This window comes from Meleagris gallopavo, chromosome 19, assembly GCF_905368555.1.
Source record: "Meleagris gallopavo chromosome 19, MGAL_WU_HG_1.1, whole genome shotgun sequence".
Lineage (NCBI taxonomy): Eukaryota > Metazoa > Chordata > Aves > Galliformes > Phasianidae > Meleagris > Meleagris gallopavo.
Genome location: NC_139422.1, coordinates 4,634,465 through 4,646,136, shown reverse-complemented (window position 1 = coordinate 4,646,136; position 11,672 = coordinate 4,634,465). Strand labels below are relative to the sequence as shown.

General features: G+C 46.8%; 1 protein-coding gene across 6 annotated transcripts in view; it reads right to left on the bottom strand.

Annotated features, from left to right (window-relative positions):
* The window catches only part of COL27A1 (collagen type XXVII alpha 1 chain), a 128,529-nt gene that overhangs the window by 2,633 nt on the left and 114,224 nt on the right, over positions 1-11,672 (bottom strand). For 5 of the 6 annotated variants that reach the window (XM_031556174.2, XM_010720821.4, XM_085239221.1 and 2 more), the window contains 17 exons: positions 10,979-11,032; positions 9,985-10,038; positions 8,395-8,448; positions 8,209-8,316; positions 7,734-7,841; positions 6,594-6,701; positions 4,838-4,891; positions 4,130-4,192; positions 3,656-3,709; positions 2,990-3,025; positions 2,716-2,733; positions 2,338-2,373; positions 1,977-2,003; positions 1,698-1,763; positions 1,258-1,426; positions 983-1,092; positions 23-241 (listed from right to left, as the gene is read on the bottom strand). In XM_031556174.2, coding sequence (XP_031412034.2) covers positions 23-241; positions 983-1,092; positions 1,258-1,426; positions 1,698-1,763; positions 1,977-2,003; positions 2,338-2,373; positions 2,716-2,733; positions 2,990-3,025; positions 3,656-3,709; positions 4,130-4,192; positions 4,838-4,891; positions 6,594-6,701; positions 7,734-7,841; positions 8,209-8,316; positions 8,395-8,448; positions 9,985-10,038; positions 10,979-11,032 — 1,338 coding nt within the window. The remainder of the gene's footprint in view (positions 1-22; positions 242-982; positions 1,093-1,257; positions 1,427-1,697; positions 1,764-1,976; positions 2,004-2,337; positions 2,374-2,715; positions 2,734-2,989; positions 3,026-3,655; positions 3,710-4,129; positions 4,193-4,837; positions 4,892-6,593; positions 6,702-7,733; positions 7,842-8,208; positions 8,317-8,394; positions 8,449-9,984; positions 10,039-10,978; positions 11,033-11,672) is intronic. The other variant, XM_031556176.2, reaches the window with a different exon arrangement.

Below are 11,672 nucleotides of genomic sequence, written 5' to 3'. Positions count from 1 at the left end.
CCTCTCTTTGGGCACAACATACCTTGCAATCATCAGCTGCCACCTCCGGCTTGAGCTTCCCCTCTGCCTCAAACATTTGCCCGTTCCACGCCTTGAAGCGCACGGCTTTCTGCGAAGGTTTCTCGGCAGAGCCCTCCCCCCAGACAGAGGTGTTCAGGCAGTGGATGGTGATGTGCTGCACCACCTCCGAGCTCAGCAGGCGCAGGAAGTTCATCTGGACTCTGCCGATGTCAAAATCCAGCTGTGAAGGTGACAGAGGTGTTAGCGAGGCTGGGAGGGAGAACGGTCCTTCAGTGCAAGGGCAGAGGTGTTCCCAGCACTCTGTGAGGTGGCCACGCATGGATGCCCAAGCCCAGAACTGGTTCTGGTGTCAGGATGGGCAAGAGGACCCAGCGCAAAGTCAAGCTGGATTGTTGTCATGAGGAGACAGCAGATCCTTTATTTTTTGGAATTAACATGCAGGCCCTTAAGCAGGAGGAAAAAGATGAGTGCTCTGAACGTGCTCTGGGCACTGCAGATGGACCTGGATATTGCTAGGGGTATTTTCTGTTACAGGTACTTCCCCAAGAAAAATCCTGTGCCATTCACTTTGGTGGACACTCGTGTATTTAAGCTGACCTCAATTTTTCAGGCAGTAGAAAACAAACGGCAAGAGTGACCTGAACATAAATTAATCCAACAAAGCCTTTGGGAGCAGCATGTTTGCTAAATTACCGGCCTCTATTAAGGTTATGGGTTAATTAAACACGACTGGAAACGTACTGCTCTATCTTGCAAAGAGTCAACAACACCATCTTAGGTGTATTTTTTAACCTCATGAGAGCAGAGCTGAAGGCCAGCAGCAGAGCTGTGCTCACTGCCACCAGGATAAGCCAAGTGCTGTTACAGTGGTCACTGTCCTGTGCTCTAGCAGAACTCAGCCGTGGGTAAACATTTCCTAATGTGTGCATGGGAAATGCTGCACAGGATGAGGTGTGTGTACCTTGGAGACGGTGATGGGGCTGAGACACGTCTGTCCACCATTGGTGAAGTTGCAGATGACTTGTATGGTGTCTGAGGAACAGCCGAGATTTGGGTCAATCCAGTAGGTACCTGAGGAAATGGAGGATGTGGGGATTAATGAGAACACTTAATCTTTTCTGTGCATAAGCAATGACAAGCTTTGGTTTCTGCATGACTGCCCTCAGCGGTCCATCTGGGGCCATGTAAAATGGTCCTAGGGAGGGATACAGCCTTCTTGTACTCAAGGCTTCCTACCATCCTTCATCTTCTGTTCACAGTTCATGAGGTCTCGGCAGATGCGTGCAGGGTTTTCCTTGGTGCCCAGGGGTCTCTTGATGCTCTGAATGAGGTTGCTGAGGTAGTGTAGAGTCTTAAAGATCTCCCCTCCATGGTCCAGCATGAGAAGGTCTGGATGTTGGTAACCCTGGAATGAAAAGGAGGCACCTGGTACTGAGACCGCTGAGGGTCTGCATGGGGAATTGCTGAAATGCTGGCAAAGTCATGAAGTTTGGAGCTTCAGTAACAAAGAACGCAGCAGAATCACATTCTTTAACCTGATACTCCACAAAAAACAGCAGACAAATCAAAGCTTTGCATATAGAAACTTCAAGCAGACAGAAAGAACAAGCATGGCTGTGACCATCCCCAGCCTACAGCCTCAGCAGAGACCAGGCAGTTCGACAGAAGCCCCGTACCTCTGTCTTGAGCGCCGCGTTGGAGTCAATCAGTGTCTGGAAAGCGGCCCCAAAGCCATCTTGTTGCTAGTGTGGGGCAAAACAGACTGTGAGAAGCTGAACATGCCCTCATGCAAGCAAATGCTGCTTGGTCTAGGGTTGTGATTCAAGCCTTGCTCTGCTAATGCATCTCTTGCTGGACCTGAACGTACGTTTTCAAGGTCCCCACAGCGCCTACCTCTGCACGACTTACTATCATCATTACCATCATTACCAAATGAACAGAAAACAGCAACTTACAAATGAAGCTGAAATTCCCGGCGGTCCCTAGAAATCAAAGCAAAAAAGGGGCATCAGCTGAAATATGGGCAGCCACTGCTGCAAAGATATTCATTGATGTCCTTCTGAAACCCTCTCTCCCCTGGGGTCCCTTGATGCAGAAGGGCGAGACAGGCAACAATGCTGTCTCTATAAGATATTTGGAGATGGTTTGGACCAAAGCACAAGAAACACTGGTCCATTCACACACATGCATTTTTGCATACGAGGAACGGGGCTAAGCTGTAATTTGCAGTGAGTGAGCAGTCCCTCTGGAGGGTATCACTGCGGTAATTTTAGCTTGTTTCAATAATGTCTTTGAACTCTTTCCATGTATACGTACCGGAGGGCCAGGCTGTCCTCGTGGGCCTGGAGGACCCTAAAGACAGAGTGGCATTAGTCAGTGAAATGCTTTCAGTTTGTATTTCCACTTCTTGTGGCTGTCACCAGAACTGAGTCTGTTCCCTGCTGAAATCCTCCCCATTTTTGGTGTCCTCTGCCCCAAACACTTCAGAGACTGCCCTGTTTCCTCCGTCTCCTACCCCTGGGTGCATCTCTCTGCACCTGGTTCAATCCTGCTGTGTCTCTTGTTCCCAGCCCTTCATTCTTTAAGCATCATGTTCTCTGTGTGAACAGTCACCTCCCCTCCAGCTTTATATTTGCTAGAAGTAACCGTTTTATTTAAATAAGAGATATTAAACAAAGTGATTTAAAGACTCACCCTTGGGCCCTGAAACCCCTGTAGGGAAACAAACAAACAAACAAACAAGGGAAGAAGCTGTCAGAAGATGCTCAATTCTAGAAGGAAATCTCTCAATATGGTCATGTGCAAGAATGACTCCTGGTCATGCAATCTGGTGCCAAGATGGCACCTCGGTTCTTGTGGTACCAAGGAGGATGAGCAATATGTATCCAGTGTAGATGTGTGCATCTTGCCCACAGAGGAACCCAGTACCCAAGAACAGAGGTCCCTCCCAGGCAAGGAGCTCACTTACCACGTCCCCACGGCTGCCCTTGTCCCCCTTCGGCCCCTGTTGAAGTACACAAGATGGCTGTTAGTGACTGCAAGCTGTGCTGCTGCGTGCAATGCTGCTCAGAAGCACCTTGCAAGGACCAGTGGGACTGGGCTCATCTCCCTGAGTTTCCTCTCTGCCAACTCTGCCTCTTTGTGCTGAGCTCTACGTGACTTCATGCTCACATTGTTATGAAGCCCTGACCTGAACTGTATTCTGTGGCATTTGGAGGCAGGCAGAGATTTTCAGCACTTCCCTGAATCCAACTGTGCCCAGTTTAACACATTCATCAGATTATTATTATTATTTTTATTCTTCCCTTGGGGGCTCCAATGCTGAGTTCTTTGGAAAATCCAGTGACTTGCTTAAAAAAACTGAAATCACATTCTTGTCTTCCTGTCTGATCCCATCTATCTATCTCAAAACTCGCACTTTAATAGAGTTGTTCCTCACTTTTAAGCTAATAATCCCAACTACATAAGCAGCTGGAGACTAACCCTTGAGCTTAAGCTGCTCGTCTTAAAGACCATTTTGTTCCCGTCATTACAGAAGGACTTGGAAGGACTTTACTGATGCTGGCCTCAGGCATGCTGGATCTCAAATACTGCGATCTAAAATCTACAGGCAGAAGAAAAGGCAGCTACTCACCGGGCTTCCTGTGGGACCCTGAATGCCAAGCGGACCAATAATTCCTTCTTTTCCCTAGAAAAGACAAGCCATGCATCAACCACCACTTGGGGATGGATGGACACTGCATCTCTTTGCTGCTTTTCAGCAGCATGATCATGGTGTTTGCTGTGGCTGAAATAAAACACAGACCCAGAGACACAAGCCCTCACAGTGTGGTTGCCACAGTCCATGTGAGGCCTCAGAAATTCCAGAAACAGAAGGATTTTGGCGTAGCTGGAGTGATCTGCAGCAGTCCATATAGAGGCAGAAGAGGCCCATGATCATATGGAAGGTGCAGATGTGCTCTGGCAGCACTATGGCCACAGATTAATTGCAAGGCACCCATCAAACCAGCGTGTCGTGCTCATTATGGGAGTCTGCATCCTTACAGATACAGAGGATGGAGGAAGTAAGAAAATCTTCCCAAACCAAACATATGGAAAAATTACTCACCATGAGGCCAGGTGGGCCACGTGGTCCCTGAATGCCCTTGAAACCGGGGTCTCCTGGTGGTCCCTGCAAGCAAAAATGAGGTGTCAGAGCCCATTAATAAATGTACCCCACGTTGATGCTCTGGCTTACAGCTCTGCTGCCTCTGGTATATGGGAATTGGAAGGTCTGATTAAAAATGTTCTTTTCCCACTCCTGTTTTGCAAGCCCTTTACTTCCTACAGAAAACAGCCCAGTTCCCTTTCCCCATCAAAATTATATTTTGGTCAAATGAGCCCCAAATGTCCAGTCAAGTCTCTCAACTGATGATTAATATTGGAGAATGAACTCGTGCCACTGAGTGATGTGGCTTAGTGGGCATGGTGGTGATAGATTGATGGCTGGAGTTGGTTATTTTAGTGGTCTTTTCCAAGGTTATTGATCCTATGATTCTATGATTGAAATATGTTCAGGTGGGGGGGGGGGAGGTCTATAGGACATCCATCTTCAATCTACTATGTACCCACTTTAATAGAAATAAGCTTTATCAGAGTATATGTCAATGCATACTCGAGGATTATTTGAAGATATATAAACTTAATAAAGTTGGAATCACAATTGGATTTCAGTAGTTTCTGCAGAGCTGCTACCAAATAATTTTCAATAGGTATTTCAGTGTCTGTTCTCAGCAAAGAGACTGGGAAGCCAACTGGTCACCAGGTCACCTCTTACCTTTGGCCCAAAGATGCCTGCAATCCCTGGGAATCCTGCCTCCCCAAAGTCTCCCTGGAAATAACAGCCAAGACAAACACAAGAACAAAGAACAGCAGTAAGTTCATGCTGAACCGGTCACTCAAAGACACGCCAAGATTTCAGCATAGTATTCCTCAGTCTAAGCAGGACTGATGAGAAAGAAGTACGAGAGAACTCTGAAGAAGGCGTTACACAAACATCAGGGTGGAAGCAGCTCCAGAACATCTCACAGACTAAACCTTTTGCCCCCAAGATGAGAGGCATACCTACAATATTTCTAGCACATGCTTGGCTGGTTTGGAGGGCTTGGAGGACAGTCAGCAGTAGCAGGATGAAGAGCTTCTACTCTGAGATTGATCCTACAAGTCCATGCTCCAATCCCATTAAAATGAGCACTTATTTTATTTCTAATACCAACTGGACTGCCCTATGAAGGATAATTTCAAACATGCTTATTGATGCTGTCCAAAGGAGCGTGTGTTCCTACAACATCACCTCCCACTTAAAACCATGAAAACCATACAAATCCCAATTCTTTTCCTACACAACACTGCAGGATTTTTATTTTTTTTTGTTCCTTAAGAAAAGCAAAATATTTGCAAGACCATCAAGCTTGGATTAGCATACAGCCTGCAGTCTGAGAATAAAGAAAAAACACTGGGTAGCACGTCCTTGCATAAACACCCTCATTTTACCATGTTTAAGATGCACGTCCTATGATATTTCTGGGTTTCTCAGATATCAAAATGCAAAGTGATGCAACATTAAAAAAAATGGGACAGAAACATAGGCCAGATGATTAATTTACAGTCTCAGGGACACAAGAGATAGAAAAGGCTCCTTTGGCCTCTCAGCTGGACTATGTGACCCATGCTGGATTGCACATTATGGGATGTTTTACAGCATCTTGTTCAGCCCAGCTGTAAATGACTCAAGTGATGGGGTTTCCACTGCCTCTATTACAGGGCTATTCCAGAGTTAATCTACAGCCCTTACTGTTAGGAAGCTTTTTCCTGCCATGACAATGAAAAGCTGCTTGGCAAGAAAGGGCTTAGTTGGACTTGGTGGAGTGTTAGAAACTTTCCAAGCACACAAAGTGGTTTAACTGCCCATTTATGGATCCTGGAAAGGAAACATGCTACTAAGAGAAGGACTACGGTCTTTTCTGTGTTACAAGAACCAACCAAGCCTTCTTTCTGGAGGAATTCAGGGCAAAAGTAAAGGAGAAGTCAGAAAGGTTTTAGAGCAACCTAAATGCCACAGAGTCACCTTTTTTGAGGGGATCTGGTCAATACTGATGCAGCAAAGCAGGCAACAGTAATACTGGGCAAGGGAACTTGCCATGTGCAGGAACAAGAGGCAAAACATTGGTGTTGGTGGTTACCTCCCTTTGGCTGGAATACTGCTGTCAAATGCTGGGCAATCCCACCAGCACAATGAAAAAGAACAAAGCGTTTTGCCCTGGAAGTAGGTGTGCTTCTCCCCCAGCATGCTCTGAACCCACATCTCCACCACCCTCAAACCTCCATGGTGATGCCTACATCTCCTGGGTGTCCCTATGGAGCTGCAGCCCATTCCGCACCGTTGGGATGGTTTGCAATGCACGGGTTTCCCACCGTAGGACTACCAGCACACGTGGTGCCATATCATAACAACAGGCATGAGGGTGCTGGGAGCAGTCACAGTGTTTTGGGGAACGCAGGCTGCTTAGGGGTCCCTGCCAGGTGCTGCTCACCGGCTGGCCTTTGGGTCCTGGATCGCCGGGGCTCCCTGGGAGGCCCATTCCTCCCAGTGATCCTCGCTTCCCTGTTTGGCCAGTCTGTCCAGGCAATCCTCTTTCACCCTAAAAATAACAGAATTCAAGTAATTCCAAAGGACAGGAGCTAAATATAACAACATTCAGCTGAAATAACCATAGATGGAAAGCTGGGAAAAAGTGGTGCATCGGGATGAGGAATGTGGCTCCATTATGAGATGCCTCAGGTCTGCAGGGGCAGATGGGTGCAGGATGGTGGCATGGCAGCAAAGGTAGTGGGTGCTCGGGATGGTTGAACAGGAGGACAAGGGGCAACCGATCTCTCCCAAGAGGGTGAGTGTGGCATAATTCCACAAGAGTCTCTCAGGTCACTTCTGGAAATAGCCTGTTATTCTACCCAAGGCAGCTGGAGGGCAGCAAGTGACAGTTTAAGAGTGATGTGCTATAGGAGGCATAGTTTAAATCAGACCTGATAGCCTCTCCAAACCCCGCTGGAGTTTTCCTAATTACAGTCTCTTTTTACAAATGGCTGAATTGCTGTTGGAATGGTTAGATCCTGCGGCCCACCTGGACCACTGCAGGGACCAGTAAGAAACCCCACTGTCATTAAAGCAGCTTTTCCCTCCTTCCACCTAAGGCAGTGCCCAAGTCATACTGGTTCCAGCAATCCCAGCACGATAAATACATGACAGAAACAAGCTGCACAATTTTCCTGCACCATTCAGGCTTTGCAAGGCAGCAGCTGGAAGACATCCATGCTTCAATGCCCATTGTGGGTCTCCTACAGGCAGGCTGCAGCAGATCCCTTGCAGCTTCTCTAAGGTCACATTTCTTTACCAGGTTTCTAATGAAAGGAGTTAAGGCGTTCACAGTGTGGGTACAGATATTTATAAGTTCCTGAGCTGAGAGAACTTTGACAAAGACAGAAAGCTGGGATGTTCAGTGGATGGATGGATGGATGGATGGATGGATGGACAGAGAATCAGCTGCTGAGCTTCCAGCTAAGTGAAAGATGGCAGCAGGAACTCAGACTTTGTTACACCTTGGTGAATTCAAGCTCTAGATGCAGCAGGCTCACAGACTGCATTGCTCATAGCAGTATCTTGGTCAGAAAGTCACCTTGAATCCTGGTGGTCCCTGTGCCCCAGGCAGTCCTGGTACGCCGGGGTTCCCTCTTTTGCCAGGCATCCCTATTAGTCCTTCTTCTCCATCATCTCCCTGCTCTCCCTAGAAAAGAAACACAGGAGAGGTTATGAAACAAAGCACTCTCTCCAGCTCTGTACATCTTCTACAGGCATGGAGGAGTAGTATGATTCTGCCCTCAGCCAGCAAGCATGCAGCTGGGCATGGGAGGACTTGCAGATACATGCATGCAAAAAGCTGTTTGTCAGACTGGATGCATTGGTTTGTTTACAGACTTCACCACGCAAAGGCAAAGTGAGATACAATGAGCAACATATGATTCTCTCTGGGTATATGGAAAGTGGGATATTTGTAGCTGGACTACATCCATTTCTCCTACGTTACCTTTTGGTTTTTCAGCTCTTAAGTTGCACTTGTTATTAATGCTATGAGGTTACAACTGCAAACTCACCAGCACCCCAGGCACGCCATCCTTCCCAGGCACTCCATCCACTCCAGGAGCACCTTCTTGGCCCTGCCTTCCCACCACTCCTCGAGGACCAGGTAGCCCAAGGGTGCCCTAAAATCACAAATATGTCAGCGATGGAGCTCCTGGACAGCATTTTTTGGGCAGAAAATGGATTTTTTTTTTACCTACCGGTGAGCCTCTGCTCCCTGCGCTGCCTCGTGCTCCTTGCTTTCCTTTTTGACCCTGCAAAGAAAGAAAGACATCTAAAATTGCAGCAGTTCCAGCACAAGTCCACTTGGGCGCCTGACTTCAGGGTGTATTTTTGGATAATGGTTGGAAAGAGTTTTATAAAAAAGAGATTTATAAAGTCAGTTGCTCCAGCACTGGAGAATGAACTGCTATTTGGTTTTATTACAAGTGATTCTTCGTATGTCTTGAGAGTTCTAGGGCAGGAATGAATAGCTAGAAGGCAAGGACCTACATTTTTCCTAATACAGAGCAGATGAGGACAAATAAAGCAGGATGAACTCGAGGGAGGACTCAATGCACTGACAAACATTAGAACAAGATGCCTGAAACCTGCATCCTCTGTCAGTTCATTGAAGCACAGCACAGACCCACGGCACTGGCAAGTCTTCTGCAGGGCACTCAGAGAGAGCATTTCTTTCCTAAGTAGCTCTCTCTTATTTTGGAGAGTTAATGGAAATGGAAGGGGTCTTGTGTCTGAAATTTGCAATGCTGCTTTGTGAATAAAGACGTAAAAGAAATACTCCTGAGGGTTATTAGCTGTAGAATGGATTAATTTCTGTGGAATGAATGGAAAACTCAGCCTCATCACCTTCACTAGGACTCTCTTAGTCAGGTCACGCATTAAAGCACTTTCAAATTGAAGCACTGCATTTCCTGTGCACTGTTTCTCCATCCACTGAGGACCAGGCAGAACAGCTACATGAAATAAATACTCCTGGGGGTGCTTCCTCTGCTATCCATTACACCTAAAGGTAGTTCCAGGTCATCCAGCGCTAGGCAGAGCTCATTAATCTCATCAGCTGGTACACTCCTTGCCAGGAGCACCTACTATAGACTATCTTCTGCCAGTATAGACTTCTTATCCCAGTGGGGTCGGATTAAAAATCCTGACATCTGCCATCAGGGACCAGGAATTTGCTGAATATTGAGGACACATACTTACATTTTAGCAAATAAAGGCCCTATATGTGAGAATAATTAGCATGCTGTCATTACAACCAGATGTGGAAGTCAGAGTAGGTACCACACTGAACCTCAAAGGAGCTGTGTGCGCTGTGTTTTCTTGCTCAGCAAGGGCAAGAAGTTAGAAAGTCTCTTCCAGGAAAGAAAAGAACCATATGGACTCCAAACATGGAAAGTTTCAAGCCAGAAAAGTTTATGGTTCAAGTGAAGAAACTTGCCTGGCTCAGATCTCCTTAGGGGCAGACCAGCTAGCTGTGGCTGCAGCAGCACACGCAGGGTTATGGGAAAGAGACACAGTTATGGCCATGACTAAAGACTTGCCCCAAATTCACCTTCCATGCTGGAGCTGCTATTGTCTTAGTCCACTCCAGCTCTATGAAGCCAACCAGCCATTGGGGTTGGACACTTAAATACATACTTGCAGCCCTCCCACTAGGTTTTCCATAGTCTTTCAAGGTGTAGATCTTTGGCCAAACCACACGTGTTGGGATAAAAACATTCAAGTTCTCTTAATCAGACATTTTCTTCAAACTTAGGATGCTACAAATCCATCCTGCTGAAACCTACCACATCACCTTTGGATCCCTTTGCTCCTGGCTGGCCTGGTGGTCCAGGATTCCCCTACAAAACACAAGCATGAAAAATCTGCTTGAAATTCTCATCTGGCAATATCTTGCACGAAGTAGAAAGAACAGCATTTTTTTGTGCCCTAACAACACTGACCGTATGGAAACAATTCACGGGAACAGCCTGTGCTCAGACAGGCCTCCTGGGGGAAAGAGAGCAAGGAATTGTCTCCAGAGATCATTTAACAGGGTATCAACTGAAGAAGAAGCAGTGCTACCCCCTCACTTGGGTGGTGCTCATGTTTGGGGAATTGGTTTGCTAAATTCCAGACCGTTCCTGGAAAACCGTGCTGAGAAGTGAGGAGGAAGGAGCCTGGTTTGGGAAAGGCCCTGCAAAAGCTACGTGCAGAACGAGAGCTTCATACAGCGAGCACATCCCCATATGGGTACTACCTCTCTTCTGCATGCTGCAGCCCTTTCCTTGGTTTGGCCTGGATGTCAGACATCAGGGAGCAACCCTGATGGAGAAGTGAAGCAATTCACCATCACACATCCCTCCATCCCCCATCACACATGCTTTCATCCCTTCTTCTGGCCTTCTGGATTTTGTGTGCTGAGAGGAAATGCCATGCAGGCTGAATGAAATGGTCCCACACTGGAGCAGCTCTCCTCAAAAGCACCATTTCCAAATGGACCCTTCCAGCATCATGGCCATCCTGCACTGCTCATCTCCTAAACTTTCAAGTCCCTCCTGGCCTGTTCAGAAACATTGTTCCAGGGGTAGGCTTTTCGGGGTGCCTCCTGTTCTATCACCTAGTTTTTGGTCTCAACATATGGCTCAAACTGTCCATTTCAGAGGCATGGGTTATGGAAATGCACACGCTGCATGTCATAGCTCAGCACACATCCCCTACTACAGCCCTTCCTACCCTCCTGCATCTGTTTTTCACACGCATGTGACACTGGGTAGCTTACAGTAAAGCAGGATTTCTTACAGGTAAGCCTTGCTGTCCAGGTTTTCCTCTTTCTCCATCAAGCCCTTCTTGGCCCTTAAATAAAAAAAAACAAGAGAGGGAACATTTGTTTGTCCTTAGTCCTCTTTGTGGCAACGATGAACAAACACAGATGCAGCATGCAGAGCAGGGCAGGGGAAGATAAATATATCTGCATTCTGCTAATACACAAATGTTGAAGCTCATGGGTAGTGTACGTGCTACTGTGGATGCACACTGGAAAGAAGTAGCTCAGAGAACTGCTAGTCACTGTGTAAGCAGGAAGGAGTATCTTCTAATGCACAGAGCATCAGTTTAAGTTAACAATTGTAGACTGCTGTCTACAAAACATGGCAGCAACAGAGCTGCTCTGTTGGGTTTAAACTCTTCTGTGCGTTCCTGGAATGGGTTGCTCTGATCAGTTAAAGCAACTGGATTTTGGATGGAGGTGAGAAAGCCCATAGAGCCTTTTCAGATCAACACCAATTATGTCCCACATAAAGGGAATCCTCACAGCTCTGCTTTTGAGAGAAATCTTGTTAAGGTTTTGGAAGCTTCAAAATATCCAAATTAGCAGAGATCTTCCTGTGAAACACTCTGCAGCCATTGGCACATCAGTCTTGAGTTTTGTCCGGCATTACATGACCTATCTCACACACATCTTCTCCAGGGTATTTCCTCGATAACCACAAACCTT